Genomic DNA, 18,947 nt, shown 5'->3' on the forward strand with positions numbered 1-18,947 from the left:
TCTTGCCCCTTCATGGAACAGTCATTACTAAGAATAACTTCTTTTGTAAAAAAAAAAAAAAGGCTTATCTTTGCTTTTTCAAAAAGGAACCTTAATTTTGGATGCAAATGTTATTCTGTATAAGAAAACATCCACTTATCTTACTATGGGTTATAAAGAACCCATAAATGTAGCAAAGAACTATATCAAACTCTTCAGTGTTTAATTATCACAGTATTCTTTCCTATTTAAAATAGCCTTTTAATAGCTACAGATCTGGGGCCATGTAAAGGGTCTTGCTTTTTAATTTTTTTTTTTAAGTGTTTGATAAGTAAGTACAACATTTAGTATCTTCCTTTGTGTATAATAATAGATTTTTATATATTCTACATCCTGATTCTTAGTCGTGTTGTTTTTGTTATGAAAGAACCTTACCAAATTTTCAAGTGCTTTCAGAAGTTTCCAAGTTTGTCAAAAATACAAGTAATTTAAATATTTCTTGAGGGCAGAGAGAACCTAGTTAAGAACTCCTTAAAAGAGGGATAATATGGATAATGGCAGCATTTTTTAAAGATAAATGATTAGTACCTAGAGACCATGTCTACATAATCAAGTACTAAATGACTGTGCAGTAACTGGTGTTACTGTGCAGTACCATCCCTGCATGGTTTTTTTTCACACACTACTGTACAGTAGCGACAAGCTACTGTGAAGTAGCTTGTTACGACTCCTCAGCAGTGTCACATCACAGTTAGCGCCTGCCAACGGTACTGCGCAGTAGCATCTCATGTAGAGGCACCTAGAATAGACACCAACCTTGTGCAATTATCAGAACTTGGACATTGTTGGTGTTTCTGTTACGAAATAGCTGTTCGCTCTTTGAATGCTGAACATGTATCAAAATTGTTCCATTTGACTTGCTGAAACAGATTGGATTTTGTTCCCATCTCTGCTTGTGTGAGGCGTTGACCCAGTTATATAGGACCTGATTTTCAGAGGTATTGATTACTTTCAACTGTTGACATCTGTTGGAATGATAAGGTCCAAATCCAACTCCCTTTTTGGTGTGTAAGTAGCACTTATGCAGCAACTTTAGCCGTATAAGTGGCATTGCAGGCTGCTTATATAGATTTTGGATCCTGTTCCCCTGTGAATAGTTCATAAGTCATGGGAAAGGGAGGATCCTCCTACCTTTTAAACCAGCGTCCTAGTGGTTAGGGCACTTGTGATTTAGTGTTTAGAGACGCAGGTTCTTAGGCCCCCCTTCTCTAGAATCTATAGTTTCCATTTCCTAGCAGAATGGCCTAACCATCAGGATGTGGGCCCAGCAAGGCTAAAGATGCCCTTCATATCTCCTGTTGAAAATTACTTGCTTTTCCTTCTGACCCCTTGCTTCCCCCTTGGTTACCCAGCAAGTCAAAGGGAGCCTGGCTTTGTGGCTGAGGAAGACAAGAGACCCAGGCTCTGGTCCCTGCTTGTATGCCCATTGTTGTCTTTCCATTTCATCCAATGGCCTATTAAATGAAAATGCAGAAACACTGCTGGGGATAGGAGCTCCCCCACCTCTTAGTCCAGACTTAATTACATGTCTTTTCATGGGCAGTAGGATCTAAAATCATAGTAAATGTCCCAAAATGCCATGTTAATGGGTAGCTTTAGCTGTGTAAGTTCATCTGGAGTTGAGTGTAAGTGCTCAGCACCCTCAAAAAAATTAGTTCCTAGGTCACTGTCTGGAAAGTCAGAAAATCTTTCCCAGTTTAATTGTGCTTCTGTGCCATGGGAAAAGTATTACGTACCATGTGGGGACAGTGGGAACTTAGTATTGTAAATTACATTGAAATCTCTTGTTTAGCGAATGCATGTTATTGATTTGTAGAATTACTAAATTTGAAGTGGTTTTATTAATGAATGGTTCAGAAAGGTTCTTGACTGAATGAACTGCATGCAGCTTCTTTGATCATCAGTTTGTCTTGGGTTAACAGTTGTGGCCAGTCCTCCTTCTGGGAGAGCCAATTGCAAAACTCCAGCTGACTTGAATGAAAAGCTTCCTAGTCTTTCATTTAGTGATTATTTAAAGAAATGTTGCATTCTGGGGATGTTTCTTTAAATTGTAACAAAGCTTGTCTGTGCCTTGTTGTTTTAAGTGTCCATTGTATTTGTTCCAGATAACTCTGTTTCTAAGTTGAATTTATTTCTCTGCCATTTCATTTTAACATGAAAATGCTTTCATCAGATTTGTGTTCAATATTGCCTTCCTGCCAGGCCAAATAACAAATAACAGAATATTGTTGATAGATGTATGATTTAAAATGGTCTATTTTTTCCCCCTTCAACAGGACAACTGATTAAAAGAAAAGGAAGGAAAATGAAATGCCTGTTCTTAATAGCCTTCATTCATCTGTTACTGCAATGTACTGGGAAACCTTTGAGTGGAGATGACAGCTACCGAAAAATATCTGAAGATGTTAAAAGGGAAATAGCTGGTTATTCTGATATTGCTAAGGCTATTATTAACCTTGCTGTTTATGGCAATGCCCAGAACAGATCTTATGAAAGACTGGCAGTTTTTGCTGATACTGTAGGACCCAGACTCAGTGGCTCCAAAAATCTAGACCTTGCCATCAAATACATGTTCAGTGCCCTGCAGGAGGAAGGGCTGGAAAATGTGCACCTGGAGCCTGTAAAAGTGCCTCATTGGGAACGGGGAGAAGAGTTTGCTCTGATGTTGGCACCAAGGAGCCATAGCATTTCTATTTTAGGACTTGGAAGCAGTGTTCCAACTCCTCCAGAAGGTAAGTTTTCACTTCCTTTAGAATTAAGTATCAATTGCATTTAAAACCCAGTGTTTATGATGGCACTAACAAGATCCCTGTAATAATGGAAGTAGACAAACTAGTGCTCTCCTCCTGCTATAAAAATGCTGCAAGCCAGAGATTATTATCCTGCGTAACTTTTTGGGTAACGTGTTCTGTGCCTGCCTCTGCTTGATTAGGCACTCTTGTGCGGCCTTAGCCCGTACTATTGATCGCGCGTGTCTTGGGCTTGCGGGTGGACTCCAAGGACTACCCCAGCTGACGTCAGGGGATCCCCTTGACTCGTCTGCCACGACTTTGAAGTGAGGCTTCCCTTTGGCCTGGGGCCCTCCTGCAACCCCAGCTCCCCTGGTACACGTTCCTTCAGGAACAGGCACTACTTTCAACAAAAGCTGACAAAGCTCCTTAAGTTTTGTCATGGATTTTTTTTCAAATGTATTCTTTCTGCATTGAAATTATAGACTGTTCTCAGAAGAGCCCGCTGCTAAGAATCTCCTTCCGTACCTCTTAGCATGAATCTCTGCCAGGATTACAAATTAAAGGTCAAATAACAATGTACCTCAGTGATCATGCCCTGCTTCTGGTAATTTAGAGCTGTTTTGCTTTCCTCAGGTCAGTTCACCAGTGCTGCTTGAAAACTGGTACAGTTTTGTTAGCTCAGTTTCTGAATCGGACAAATGGGAGTGGACAGAACTGTCTGGGAACTCCTCCTATATACAAATATTGTGCATTCCTGGTATAGTCTTATTTCTATAGGACTATACTACTATTTAATATTATCACCTGATACAACTGATATGAAGTCTGATCAGTACATTTTAATGACAGTTAATTTTTTATTCCTTAAACTTTAAACTCTTCTGGCTCAGAGCGGTCTCTCTGGGCCTGGAAAATACCTTGCATATGGTAGGCATTATTGAAATACATGAAGATAGTATGTAGAAGCTGTCTAATTATGTGTGGGGAAGTGTCTCAAAACCCAACAAGCAAGAAAAAGGAAATCTAAAATGTAAACAGTGAGTTTTATGGTTTGCTACTACTCGTATCAACTTGTGAAATATGTTTTGGGGGATATTAAGGTAAAGGTGTTCCTAAAATGAGAAATAATAAAGAGCTGATGCTATCAATGCCTCTTGAGAAGGTTCAGCCCTTGGGAAGAAAAATTAATAGCGTAGATTAATCCCATCTAGCAATTTTTTTTTCTCCATTCCACTTCCTATCCAAGCTGCATATAAAGAAAACCAAACTGAAAACAGTGTCCTCCATCTCAAGCAATTTCAGTTGAATGGAGAGAACCTGCAACTTATTAGTTTTTCCGGTGAGTATTTCCAGGAAGAAAACTAGTTTATATGCAGTTTTCCTCCTTCAGTTCTTTACCTATTTGTGTTTGGCTTGTCCCGCTCCTCTGGCTTCTTTGAGAGATATATAAAATTAGTATCTCAAAATGGGCTCGAACTTTAATCCAGTTCTTGTGCTTCTCTTGGTTGCATCTAAATTATATTTACAGTAGAATGGCCTGACCACTACTTGTGATATCTTCTTTCTTCCATAGATAACACTGTACTGACAGTGATTTGAGGATTAGATTACAGCTTATTCTTTACCTTCTTCTATCTTGCCTTCTTCTGACACTCATGTACTCGTCTTCTTAATACTCTACTTCTTTGTTAGTAGAAAGGGAAGGGAAACAATTCAAATACATTAGAGCGCAGTTTCTGCCACCCAACATAAAAAAGTGGTTAAAGATATATTTCTACTATATCCCTTTTTTATTGTCTCCTCTTGTTAAGACTTAACCTTCTGTTATCTCCCCAAATCTTCACTCTGTCTGGGTCGTGACAGATTTTCATAGTGGGGAAGACATGCACAGAATTGGTAGCCATGATAGTCCAATAATTATGTAAGAGGCAAGGATTTTTTGGGTCATATTTTATTGGACCAACTGCCTGGTTGGAATAAAGTTGGCCAAGCTTTCAAATACTGTATGAGGCATTCTTCATGAATATGGTTGATATGAAAATGCTTGTTTTGTCTCAAACCTAAACCTGCAAATGCATTCTTGACTGTTTTTCAAAGCTGGAAGCTTATCACTTCTGATTCTTGGGTAGTTTACTTCCCAGATCTGCTTCTCTGGCCTCAGACAGTACTGTTCCCATGTCCTAATCCCAAGAAAAGGGGGACTGAGCTATTGTAAACCACTTGCAAAATATTCAAAGAATTCCGTAAAATATTCAAAATATTCCCCTCAACAGTTGTTAGCATTATTGATTTATTTCAGTTTATCTAAGAACTTGTGGGAAAGAGGGATTCATCCTGTTCCCAAAATAATGTCAATAAAAGTCCTTGGGAAAAAAAAGACTCCACTCTTTTTCTTTTTTTTCCCCCCAGCTATGAACCACTCTTGGCACATGAAAGGAACAGTTTTGGAGATCTGCAAATGTTACACTGAAGGAGATAAAACTGTAAAGTTAAAGATTTAGGGTTAGGTCCAACAAAGAATTTGAACACTTAAGGTCCTATGCTATGCATGAGGGGAATTAAACTGAGAATGGGATCCAAAACAGCCATCACACTAAACAGAGAACAGGCTAGAGGCGGCACTCTTCGGGGTGCAGCTAGCCAATAGAAAACACGGAGGACAGGAGGGTATTTTAATTCTTCTCTTCTCTTCTAATTTTGTGTCTTGCATTTCCTACATGCAACCTCAAACCTTATAATGAAGGTAGGTGCCAACAGATTCTTTCTAAGGATTGAGCAGGGATTGTTGTCTTAAAAATGGCAGCACTCTTTTTTTCATTACCTTCGAATAGCTAGAGTCCTTGCTCAAGATGAGGGAAATGTGAGACTTTCCCTTCCCTGGGGAGTGCTCCAAATAATAGACTTGAATTGCCTTCTCTTCTGCTTCCTCTCTGACCCAGTCAATCTTGAATTCTTTTCTGTGCAGTGGTATTGTTTCAATGGGAGTGGTAGAGTAGGGCTGTGCGAAATTTCACTGGGTGTTTTGTTTTGAAGCTGTTTGGATGTGTTTTGAGCTCGAAACAGTGAAACAAAACAAAAGCCTTTGAAACAGCTTTGAAATGAAATGCAGTCACTTGAAACATTTTGAAGCATTTCAAGTTTTGAAGCCAGGCTTACTTGGCTTCAGCACCGGTCCCAGCCAGCCACGGCAGCTTGTTGTCATTCCTTGTGTAGATCCAGGGGCCGCTGTGGAGACCTCTAGCCACTGGGCTGTACTTACTAGGGCTGTGCTCTAAGCAGCTCCACAGCCCCATGGAGCTGAGCCCAGTGCTGGGAGGTGGGGGAGAAGTACTGGCCAGAGCCACCAGCCAAGGGCTGCACTTGGGGCAGCTCCGCCACTGGCTCCCTGCTGCCTCCTGCTGCCGGGCTGAGCTCCATGGGGCTGGAGGAGCTGCTTGGAACGGAGCCTTGGTGAGCGCAGCTCGGTGGGTGGAGGCTCCGCAGCCCCATGGAGCTGAGTCTGGCAGCAGGAGGCAGTGGAAAGCAGTGGACAGACAGTGGCAGAGCCACTTGAAGCACAGCCCTAGTTCTGAGCGCAGCCCTGGCCAGTAGCTTTCCTCCGCCTCCTGCTGCTGGTCTCTGCTCTGTGTGGCTGGCAGAGCCAGCTGGAGTGTAGTTCTGTGACAGGATGTGGGGGAGAGCCAGGGTTGCTCTCTGAGCCCACAACAAGGCTGCACTCCAAGCGGCTCTGCCAACCCCACGGAGTTCAGCCCCACAGCCTTCCCGGGGGTGCAGGCCCCCGGATCTGCATGCAGGACGACGGGAAGCTGCCGCTGCCGGCAAGTGACAGAAGTTTTGCTTGTCAGCAGTTTGAGGTGCAGTTTCCCAGAAACCCCTGCACCGAACTCCCTGAAATTTGGCAGGCTTCATACCCTCAGAAGGGGCTACCATCCTTGCAAATTTCATCTGAATGAGACAAGAAATAAAGTTATAGGCATTTTCATGATTCCCCATTATAGCTTATGGGGGAAACGTCAAAACAATTTTGACCAAATTAAATGGAACAGTGCTTCAAAAGGAGACAAAATGATGAAATGAAACACTGTCTCTTCAAAACGGTGGAACAGAAATTGAAACAAAATGGTGCTGTTTTGCACAGGCCTAGAAGAGAGTGTTCCACTTCAAAATAGCCTAGCCTAGTTGTTGTGTCGTGGTCCTGGGAGTTGTAAGATGGTGGTTTTATTTTCTTTGAGCAGAAGAGGAAACTGAACTTGTGTCTGGCATCTTTTGGGTAAATGCTCAGACCACTAATCACTACTCTTTACATAGGATAAGTATCCTTATAACACTGACAAAATCAAGCCCCTCTACCTAGTAGAGAATGTCTAATTTTTGGATCCTGGTTGGGCTTATGTGTGATTAGGCTTGCTCAGCCCCATCAAAAATAAGGAGGTGCTACTTGGGGGGAACACTTAAGTAAAATCGTAAGGAGCCTTTAGAGTTTGTGCCTGCTAGTCTATGATAGGCATAAAATAAACCACTCTGTTGATATGTTCAAGTTGTACTCTGGCCTAAATACTGTCAGGATGCCAGGTTTCTACACTCAGTTCATCTTAAAAAGGGGGAGGAAGGAGGCTATGGAGAGAAGATTAGCATGTTTTAGTAAAGGGAAAATGGCATTGAAAGGGAAGTTACCTCCAAGATTTCAAAGACATTCCTGGACTTCCTCCATTTTAAGGAAAAACATCCTTTTGAATTGAGATGAAGTTCAGGACAATTATTAGTTAAAATGAAAACTCTGTTACCACAGACTATTATTTCTTTTTTTAAATAAAAGTTTCCCTGTTTCCTGGTTAATGTTTACAAGGGATTTTTTTAGTTAGTGCCTTCAGTGCCAGCGGAGTATAAAGTAACAGTAAAACTGACCAGACACAAATTGGAGAGAGTAGAAGCCTGAAAATAGTGAAGAAAAATATTTGATAACTTTTTCTTTGTGGTAGTACTAGGTTTACTTGTAGCAAAATAGGTACAAAACTTTCAAATAGAAAGTTGCCATGGTTTCTTTTAACTGCAAGATGTGCATTAATTTCTTGCAGAAATCTTCGATCTTGACATTTGTCACCAGTACAAATGGCTTTGGTCTCTGTAAAAGGCTGGTTCAGTAATGGAAATTCATTCGACTTGGATTTTACTTTACTTTTCTTTTGATCTAGTTAAAATTCACCGGTGACTTTTGTGCCTGCCTTAGGTTTTTTCTTAAATAAAGTACCCCTATGAGGTGCTGTGAACCTCTGACTTCACTGAGGTCAGCAGGAGTGAAGATGCTCAGTACTTCCTAAAGAAAGTTTCATAGCTAAAATTTAAATCAAATGTTACCACGACACTACTTCAGGGAGTTCCCCAGCTAGAGGCTTTTCACATTTGGGCATTGCCCTGGACTTAACAGTGTTTCACCATTGGCAAAGCATGCAGATACTATATAGGGATTTAATTTTTGGTAGTACAGACAATATCCTGAAAATTCTGAAGGAAAATAGATATAATTGTTGCTTTGGGAATCCTGTAATTGAGAGGAAAGTAGTAGTTTAGCAGATGTCAGACCATAAGGCTATCAAAGAATTCATATTTGTGTGCGTGTTAAAATGAATCTTATTTTTCCTGGTGTGTGTCTTATTCTGTCATCATTTTAAATAGACGCTGACAAATAGTATAAGCCCCGAAGTATAACTTACCCTAAAAAGTTCCTCTAGAGAGGAATGTTCTGTTTTCTGCTTTAGTTTCTATTTATTCTTCATACAAGTAGTATGATGTATTGGTAGGGAACAAATGGTTGACTAGTGAAAACAAACACAGCTAACACAAACATTTTGGCTGGTCCTGGTTTTCGTCTAGTCAATGAGAGTTGTTCTGCCTATTTCGGTGGAAGCAGGCTCCAGCCTATGTGTAGAATTGTGATGTTACCTACAGTTATGCTGTTTTAACCAAGTTAGCTGATTTATTGCTAAATCATGTAAGTAGATTGGTGAAAATGAGTTTAGTTAAACAAAGGGACCAAACAGATACAGATATAGCATATACATAGCATCTTTATAGGCATACTGGGATGTATACATTTCTACACCTTACTGCACTATGGTGTGCCCACCTTAATTTGAAGCAACTGAGCTCATGTGTGTGTATTAAATTAACAGATGTATACTTTTTAAAGGCATCGGTCTGTTTTTGGTTTTGGTTTCACTTTTTTTTTTGTGGTTCAGGCTTCAGAAGTAAATTTTTGGGGTACTCTATTTTTTTTTCTACATAGCCTTCAAAATATGTTACATCCTAACATATTATAATTCTTAAAACATACCTGAAGTTTTAGAACTCTAAAGGGCAATTAACAGTTAACTGAATTGAGTAAAAACATGAAAAAGGATGTCTCAAAATCAAATATTCAAAGGTCAAATTTATCTTTGTCTTAGCAAATGAACACTAAATTGCAAAGAAAGACCTGGAATGGTACCAGAGCACTTACTGTATGTTGGCCTTGTAATACAGGTAGCTAAATGAGATCATTTATCAAGTTACTCATTTGTTTTAAGCAGGAAGACTTGTAATTTTCCTTCTGGATTACTTAGGAAAATTTAAAATCTTTTCTAGCTTTTTCCCCCCTAAATTTAATTCATTCAAGTTGCATGGATAAGACATGGTTATCTTATTCATCGTAATTGTACAGATTTTGAAGACTTTCCCCAACAAGAAAAAAAGAAGTTGGAAAAAAAATCATATTTGGAGGAGGTGGGAATAAAAAAGGTCTTTTATGTCCTGCTGCTCTTACCATTAAGCTATAGGATACAAGGTTGTGGCAGTGGTACTGCTATGACTTCTGGAAAAAAATAGACTTGCATTCTTTCGTCCAGTCAAGGGTTTGGGGCTGGCTGTCTGTAGCTCAGAATAACTTGTGCAAATTCTGGAGAGTGGGGCTTAGACACAGCCCTTAAACACTGTAATGCAGGAGTTGACAATTATTTTGGTTGGAGGGCTGCTTAACAAATTTTGGTGACCTGTTGAGGGCTGCAAGGGTAGCCCTGCCCCTTGACAGTTGCCCCACCCCTGGTTGCTATCTTGGGACCAGAAGTTCCACCCCTGACTTTTGCCACCAGAAGTCCCAACCCTTGCCCCAGAAGTATTTGTTTTGGCAAGGAGGTTTTCCCTCTTCGTACCAGAAAAAACCCCCAACCAAATTACATACTAAAAATCAAACGGCTACAATAATATATTTTAATTTTACTTTAAAAAATATTTTTGTGCTGACTTATGTGTTTATGTTGTGTATGTAGAGGTGATTGCATAATAGCTCAAAATGAAATCTTACTTTTGTTTATTGTGGGGGGGATATGGGTGGGTATGGAGTTTGAGGGGCTGTGGGGGGGTATGTGGGTGGATGTGTGTGTGTGGGGGGGATTGTAGGGGTGTGTGGATAGGTATAGGGTTTGTGGGGGCTGTGGTGTGTGTATGTGGGGTGGTAGTGTATGGACGTGGAGGATGGGTATAGCGGGTTTGTGGGGGTGTGCGTTTCTGGGGATGTGTGGGGGTAGGTATGGGGTTTGTGGAGGACTGGGTGTGTGGGAGGAGTTGTGGGGTATGTAGAGGGGAAGGGTGTCAGGAAGGTGTGTGTTTGGGGGGGCGTGGGTCTGAGGTAAGCATAAGGGGTACAGATGCATGTATATGGTGGGTGAGTGGTGTGGGGGGGTGGTGTACCAACCCTGCTGCCAGTGGCAGCAGCAAGCAGAAACCCCCTTCCATCCCCCCGGCATTGCACAGTCCCGGCGAGCCCCAGGACTGCACATGGCTGGGCCGCTGGCTCCATTGCATGGAGCTCACATGTCCAAACCCAATGCCTCCGGGGGGAGCCCCGCGTGCTGAGCCCAGCAGTGCAGATCATGGGACTTAGCTGGGGTGTCAGGGAGAGGGGCAGAGCTGGCCTGGCTCCATAGTGTTGAGCTCCCAGCTGTTCCCCAAGACCTGTGCATAGCAGTGAGCGGGGCCAGCCATCAGCTCCATTGCACAGAGCTCCCCACAGAGGCATGCCACTTGGGTAGAGAACCTGGGAACTGCATAGGAGCTGCATGCATTGGAGCCAGGGCAACCCTTAGCTTCCACTGGCCTGAGCTCCATGCTCCTGCTGCCCTACCCTAGGTCCCCGCCAGCCCTAGCCTCAGGACATCAGCACAGGCCTCATGCTCCTGCTTAGCTGCTGCCCACCACTGCCACTACTCTCCCCTGCCCACTTGCTTGCTGCTACCACCACTACTCCTGCCACTGCTACCACATTCCCTGCTCACTGCTGCTACTGCCTTTCCTCTAATGCTTCCCTACTTTCCAACCCTCCGGCTTGCTGCTCCCCCTCCTTCCCATCCCTCTCTTCCCTCCCTTTGCCCACTGCTGCCACTCTCCACCAACCCGCCACCACTTCCCTTGCCCACTGCAGCTTCCCTGCGGGGCCAAGGTCAGGGCTGTACAGCGGGCAAGGGGAGAGTGAAGCATGTGCTGCCATTGCAGGAGTGAGTGGGGCTTGGCCCCATGCAAGCACAGCAGGGGCAGCACAGGGCTGGGCCAGATGCAGTGAATTGGTAGGCACCTGCCCGTGGGCTGGATGAAATTGCTTGGCAGCCCAGATGTGGCCCACAGGCCTATTTTGTTTGGTCGTACTGTAATGGCTTTTTTGGATTTTATTTTAAAGTGTCTTTTCCTGAGCGTTATACAGGTAGCATAGATGTCGAACTCAGGGCTCTAGCTAGGCCTATAGGGAGCAGAAACCTAAAAAATGGGCACTGACAGATGTGTGGGGGGGACCCCTGCTTTACCAGAAGACGAACTGTATCAGTTTGACCCTGCTTGCCCAGAGTCTGTATAGATCATGCACTTCAGTGGGGCTTTTTGAATCGGCTATTAGATAATCAGCTATTAGATAAAAGCCTCATTGAAGCGCACGATCTATACAGATGTTAGGTGAGCTGGGTGAAACTGATGCTTTCTTTTCTGGGCATGCACTATGCTTGGTGTGGGGGCACGGTGAACTGCAAGTAAAAGGCTGGGTTTTTTCCCCACATCTGTCAGCAGGCCATGGTGCTCAAGTAAAGATATTAATTTGTTCTAGTGTAAACAGCTGGTTGCCTACAGCTAACAGTAGTAGACTAGATCCACATAGAGATCAAAGGCTAAAATTCACATCCTTTAAATAACCATGGCCTGGAGAGGCAGTGAAAATGACTTAATTAGGCTGGTGGTCATCTCATTGAAGTGGGACACCTTAGAATTCGGTCTCTGTTCCAGTGAGTATTTTACTCTTTGATACCAAGTGAAGAACTGCTTCAAGAAAAAAAGACTGTGAGAGGCCAAACCCAGACTACTGAACAGCTCAGAGCTTGGGGCAGTCTTGTGTAAGGTGTCAAATATGGCTTTAAATCCTTACACCAAACTGAGCAGAGGAGTGATGTGAAGCTGGTTTTCCACGCACAAGGAGTGCTCTAAATACTCTAAAAATTTGGAATAAGGAAGGAGGCAACATGATGACCACTAGACTTTTTGAGGAAGAAAACTGACACAGCTCCTCAAGCAGCAGGGTGAAGGCCCTGTCTCTCTCCTTGACATTTTCTGCTGGTTACTTTAAGGCAGGGGTGCTCAACCTCCAGCCTGCAGGTCAGATCCAGTCTCTGGAGCCATGTGATCCAGTCTGCGGGGCTCCCCAAGGGTTCAGAAATTTGGTGGTGGGCGGGCAGTAGCAATTAACACTCTCACTGCTAAATTCCAAAGCCCAGCGGGCCAGATGACGTGACCTGATGCTTGGGATTGGGCCAGTGCACATGGGGACAGGGCTGGGAAAACAGCTCTGATCAGTTGCATGTAGGGTAAGGGTCAGGGCAGAGGCTGGGTTGATAGGACCCCATCTGACATGTATGGGGCTGGGACTGAGACCGTGTTCCCTTTTGTGCAGGATCTGGGTTGGGGCTGGGGCAGCGGGCCTGATCTGGCATATGCAGAGTCACGGTTGAGGTTCGGGTGGTGGGCCTGATACAGTGCATGAAGCTGGGACCGACTGGAGCTGGGGCTCAGGCTGGTGGGGCACACATGGGGACCTTGTAGCAGGTTTGATCTGGCACACGTGGGGAATGAGGACCCAATCAGATGCAGGAGCCATGGGCATGATATGGTGGACATGAGACCGGGGCCCAATCTGGTGCATGTCAGATTGGGCCCACAGACAGATTGGACCTGCAGATTGACCCAACACCACTCCTTTAAGGTTCTCACCATTCCTTTAGAGGATTCAGCACTCAGTGTCTTGACTTCTGTGGTTTCCATTCTTGGGCACTTGGCTCTTCCTATGCATTGTGTAAGGAGCCTGGGTGCCTTACTCAGGTGCTTAGAAATTGGCTAGAGCAGCACTGATCTAAATCCCTTTGTGGATCTAACCCATTACTCAGTTGGCTCTGTTGCTTTCTTGCTTTGTCTCTGGGGTCATATTCAGTCCTCACTAAAAACTAGGTTGTCTGTATTTATGTAACAGGGTTTTTACAGTTGCTTCAGCCAGGCTATTACAAGAAGATCCAGTAATAATTGGAAAATGTAAATATTTTCATAACACTTATTTTTCTCTGCTTTTTCCTCCCCTCAGAATTGCAGAGTGTATTTAGTCCCTGTGCTATGCATTGTAGCTGAATAGCCTCCCATCCTCTTGGAATACCTTTCTTTATCATTTTAGTTTTATGAAGTAATTCTCCTTTTCATTCAAGAGAGCAGGTGGAATCATGATTTCCAAAAGCTCTTACAAAATCTTTTCTGATGAAAGCCTTCTGCTTCTCTATATCTTCCTAATTTGCTCTATTTTTTCCCTTTGTTGCTTATAACTATCCTCAAAGTGTTTCTAAGTATTAATTAAAAGTATCTAAAATTGCATTGCTATATACAACAGTAGTTTTCTGAAGGACAGCACTAGAATGGTGTGAAACTTTTTAGTTCAAGCTTAAAAATCTATCTATCTATCTATCTATCTATCAGGCATATTTAAATCTAATGTTGAAGTTTAGGCTAAGTTTGGGGTAGGATTTCCTGAATTCTGTTGGCCTGCTGTACAAAGTTGCACTGATTACTAGTGTTAGCTGGAAGCAGTGTAAAAGTACACAATCTTATATATTGGATTCATATGGTTAAACAGTTAAGGCATCTTAGTGTGTGTGTGTGTGTGTGTGTGTGTGTGTGTGTGTGTGTGTGTGTGTGTGTGTGTGTTAGTTAATCACACTCATCCTATAATCTCGAGTCTAAAACTTGAAATGAATTATGCTGAGATGCACAGGTGCCTGCACAGCAGAACTCAGTGGAAGCAAGTTTCTTTTCCCATGCAGCCACCCAAAGGAAACTCCTGTTAATTGGACCCATTTCTAAAGAAACAGTTTCTAAACCCTTCTCCTGTTTCTTGGGAAGTTTGTGGCAGTGGGCCTTTTCTTCCTGGTACCTCCCTGGATTTGCAGGGATGAGGCTGTTCTCACCTCTACAATCACTGGATGGTAGGGGAGAGGGGCCCAGAATGTTAAGACAGGATCATCTCTGTCTAAACTATCCCAGACGATTAGAATTTTGTAAGCGCAGTCAGACAAAGTGATGAATATTCCACAGCTTCTTTAGGTAATCGATTCCAGACCTTAACGCTGGCATTTTTAAAAGAGATCTTCCTAATGTGCAACCTAAATCTCCCTTATTGCAACTTACGCCCATTACCACTTGTCCCATCCCCTGTTGATAGTGAACAATTAATCACCATCCTCTTACAATAAGAACTGTTGTAATTTGAAAACTGTCCTTAAATCTTCATGTAGTCTCTCTTGATCCAGTAACTCTAGTGATTAGCCAGCCAGATATACATCTACCTTGTAGCAGTCTTCACAGAAAATATTTCCTTATCAATGAGAATTTTGCAGGAGACAGTCTCAGAAGTTTTGCTAAAGTCAAAATATGTCATCCATTGCCCTCCCTGAATCAGCTAAGCATATTACTTTGTTGTAGAAGAAAATCAGGTTGGTTAAGGATTTGCTTTTGACAAACCCATGTTGATTGTGCTTTATTTACCTTGTTATCCTCTAGGTACTTGTCATGGCGGGGTCCTACAGGAGGGCCGTGATCTCCTTAAGGCCCGCTCTCCGTGCCAAGTTGGCCCAAGGGCACCCTCAATTTCTCCCCCGCCACGTCCTTGATGGTTCAAGTCAGTTGGGAGGCTGCCTCGCGTCTTCTTGGACACGGTCCGTTGTACCCTCTGGTCCTGTAGACTCCTGGACCCCTCGTAGGTCTTGTCTTGCAAACGGGTGCTTCGGAGCACCCTAGCCTTACGGGCTATGCGTGGCTCCAACCACCCCTAATACCACGCCCCAAGCCTCGCAGATGGAATCGACCTTGGTCTGTCTCTCTCTCTGTACTCACGCCCGTCTCCCGGGCCTTCTCTGTTATGCCGCCCCCTCCTGGGGCTCTCTGTGCCCACTCGGCGCCTTCTCTGTACAGTGATCCTCTCTCTTGGGCCTTCTCTTGCATTGCAGCCCTCTCTCTGGGCCTTCTCAAGTGCTGCCCCCTTCTCTGGGGCTTGCCAGGCCCACCCTAGGGCTTCTCAACGAGGCGCTCCCCTCTCTGGGCTTGCCACACCCGCACTGGGCTTCTCAATAAGGCGCCCCCCCTCTCCGGGGCTCGCCGTGCCCAACTTGGGCTTTCCAATAATGTCGCCCCCCCCACTCTGGGGCTCGCCGCGCCTGCGCTGGGGCTTTCCAATAATGTCGCCCCCCCCACTCTGGGGCTCGCCGCGCCTGCGCTGGGGCTTTCCAATAATGTCGCCCCCCCCACTCTGGGGCTCGCCGCGCCTGCGCTGGGGCTTTCCAATAATGTCGCCCCCCCCACTCTGGGGCTCGCCGCGCCTGCGCTGGGGCTTTCCAATAATGTCGCCCCCCCCACTCTGGGGCTCGCCGCGCCTGCGCTGGGGCTTTCCAATAATGTCGCCCCCCCCACTCTGGGGCTCGCCGCGCCTGCGCTGGGGCTTTCCAATAATGTCGCCCCCCCCACTCTGGGGCTCGCCGCGCCTGCGCTGGGGCTTTCCAATAATGTCGCCCCCCCCACTCTGGGGCTCGCCGCGCCTGCGCTGGGGCTTTCCAATAATGTCGCCCCCCCCACTCTGGGGCTCGCCGCGCCTGCGCTGGGGCTTTCCAATAATGTCGCCCCCCCCACTCTGGGGCTCGCCGCGCCTGCGCTGGGGCTTTCCAATAATGTCGCCCCCCCCACTCTGGGGCTCGCCGCGCCTGCGCTGGGGCTTTCCAATAATGTCGCCCCCCCCACTCTGGGGCTCGCCGCGCCTGCGCTGGGGCTTTCCAATAATGTCGCCCCCCCCACTCTGGGGCTCGCCGCGCCTGCGCTGGGGCTTTCCAATAATGTCGCCCCCCCACTCTGGGGCTTGCTGCGCCCGCGCTGGGGCTTCTCCATAGTGCCCCCTCTCTGGGGCTGGAGTCTAAGCACCCCATAAGCTGCGCCCTCACTGGCACAGGGGTCCCCACACTGCTGTGGGTTCCCCCTGAGTATATTGCATCCTCACTTGGCACCCCCCACACCACTGTGGGTCCCTATGAGTATGCTGCGCCCTCACTGGTGCCAGGGTCCCACGCTGCTGTGGGTTCCCCCTGAGGCCTCCTTCAACCCCTAATAGCCTCACCCAAACCACCGGTGTAATAAACAACAAAATGCTACAGAAACTTGAGCCTCCTGGCTATACCATAACGTAAAGCCGCCTGGCTAAACCACATTGCACAAACGCCCTAGAGCTGCCATCCATAACTCTGCTCAAGCAGTACCTGCGGGTCTCCCTGCTTCTCGCATCCCTACTCCAGGAGCTCCTGCCTCTCTGGCTGCTGGCAGGGAACTACCAGCCTGGCCTCAGCCCTGGGCTTTATAAGAGCCAGGCCTTGCCCCTTACAGCCGGCTGACCGCTGTCAGGTGTGGGTCATTTGCTGCCTCCAGTTGCCCTGGCAACCCGCAGGTGGGCTCTTATTCCCTGCTAGGGCTCTTCCCCCCCCGGGCAGTTTCCCCTCTCTAGGAGCAGGGCACCTTAGTGCTCTGCGACAGTACTTAAAATAGGTTCTTTGATATGGTCCAGTATTTTTCCAGGTATCAAAGTTAGATTGACCAGTCTTTAATTCACAGGGCATCACCTGGCTTCCATGAGTTCTTGCTGATATTAGCTAATGACTCTGGAGTTGCTTCAACTAAATCCCTTGAGTATACTCTAAGGATCAATTTCATCTAGCCCTGCTGATTTGTAGAAATCCATCTTTTATTTAAGTAATCTCTAACCTGTTCTTTCCCTGTTTTTTTTAATTTAGGCTGAGTAATCACCCTTGTTGCTATTTGCATTCATCATCTGATAGTTATCTTTTTCATGAAGGCGTTAAACATTTATATCTTCTTTACAACATCCATTATTAGCTTCGTCTATCCATTTAGTAATGGACCTACACTTTTGTTTGTATTCCTCTTACCTCTTACATATTTAAAGAATGCTCATTTGTTTCCTTTACATCTTTTAGTAGCTATACCTCCATTTGTGTCTTGACATTCTTTATTTTGTCTCTACCTGATTGTACTATCCTCAGCCTTAGTACTCATTACCTAAGCTAGTCTCTTGCTGCACTTCCTATCTTTTCTTCTTTTTACATTGGGATAGCCTGTTTTTGGTAATTCAGATGGGGTGGAATGGAGGGGAGATTTGGGGGAAGCAGGAGTGAAAGACTTGGACTAAATGTTGGAGGGCAGGGAGCGGATTTGGACAGGATGGGAATGTGGGCAGAACAGAATAGGATGCAGTTTAACAAGGATAAGTGCGAAGTGCTACATCTAGGGAGAAAGAATCGCAGTACACCTACAGGCTGGTAGTTGTCAATGTGACGAAGTGATAAGTAAAGCCAACTGCACTCTTTCATGCATTAGAAGGTGCATCACAAGCAGGTCTAAGGAGGTGATACTGCCCCTCTATGCAGCATTGGTAAGACGGCAACTGGAGTTCTGAATCCAGTTCTGGGGGTGTGGGGGTGGGGTGGGTTGGCTGGGGATAGAGAAGAATCTGAAAGAAATCAAAGCAGCAGAGAAGAGCAAATATTCAATGTCCAAACTGAGGAAAGCTTGGTTTGATGACATTGGTCTCATCAATGCTGCTCCTGCAATTGCTTCTCATAGCACTTCCTGTCAGAGTAGTCCCTTGGGGTCTGACTGTCTTTGGTGAATGGGCTTTTAGTCTTCATCCCCCTCCTCTTCATGGCTGGAGTAGCACTGTGTTCTTCACGCTCAGTGTTCCTGTCCCCCTGGGAAGTGAGCCCTCTGCACTCACTATGGCTTTTGAATGGGTGGGGGGTTCTGAATCCAGGTAAGTATCGTATTTCATGGTGTATAAGTTGAGGTTTGAAGTCCAAGTTTTAACTCTTAAAATTCAATCTCGATGTGGTAATCATCGGGGAAGTTTAAGGGAGGCTTAGCTAAGAGGGCCTTCTCTGTGGATATGCCCAGGACCAGAGGTATGTCTATGTGACTATTCTGAGCAAAAATTGCCTGTTGGGTTATATATTGTATGTTGGGTTATATATTTGCTAAGGGGAGTTCTAGTGGATCTAGATCAGCAGAATTTCTGTTCGATGGTGTGATTTATAAGAGAAAACATCATCCTATGTTAGCACAGCTTGAAATTAAATTAAGTTGTGGAAAGTTTTCAGGTTTCAGCAGTTCTCCTACTGTACACTTAAAAGTTCATTTAAAAATACTAGTGGCATTTTTTCCTGTAGGTAAACCTCCTTTAGCCTGCTTCTGTTTCTGCTCCTGCTTTACTCAAGTCAATGACAAAAGGCTTGTTTAAAGGACCCAGGATTGAGATTTACTTGGATAACCTGGAAATTAGTATCCAGAAAGATTAAACAGGATGTAAAGTTTGCCATTCTCTGCTTTGAATGTGTCATTTGATTGTAATGAATTATCTTTGATAATATGTAAAGACTATAAGAACAGTATGTATAGGTAACTACATGCATGGTGTGCTTTTCTTATTTAATCCTCTGGAGAGACTAGAACAGCAAATTTGATATTCTTGATGGTTGGGATGCTTCAAGCTAAAACTTATCTTGCCACAGTCTTTCCAGTAAAAGG

The 18,947-nt window shown here is 44.8% G+C and overlaps 1 protein-coding gene across 2 annotated transcripts in view; it reads left to right on the forward strand.

The window, feature by feature from the left end:
* CPQ (carboxypeptidase Q) overlaps positions 1-18,947 on the forward strand; it is a 320,242-nt gene that overhangs the window by 24,750 nt on the left and 276,545 nt on the right. For both annotated transcript variants that reach the window (XM_025209315.1, XM_006027994.3), the window contains exon 3: positions 2,316-2,771. In XM_025209315.1, coding sequence (XP_025065100.1) covers positions 2,345-2,771 — 427 coding nt within the window. In that variant the 5' untranslated portion in view covers positions 2,316-2,344. The remainder of the gene's footprint in view (positions 1-2,315; positions 2,772-18,947) is intronic.

This window comes from Alligator sinensis, unplaced genomic scaffold (genome assembly GCF_000455745.1).
Source record: "Alligator sinensis unplaced genomic scaffold, ASM45574v1 scaffold191_1, whole genome shotgun sequence".
Taxonomy (NCBI): domain Eukaryota; kingdom Metazoa; phylum Chordata; order Crocodylia; family Alligatoridae; genus Alligator; species Alligator sinensis.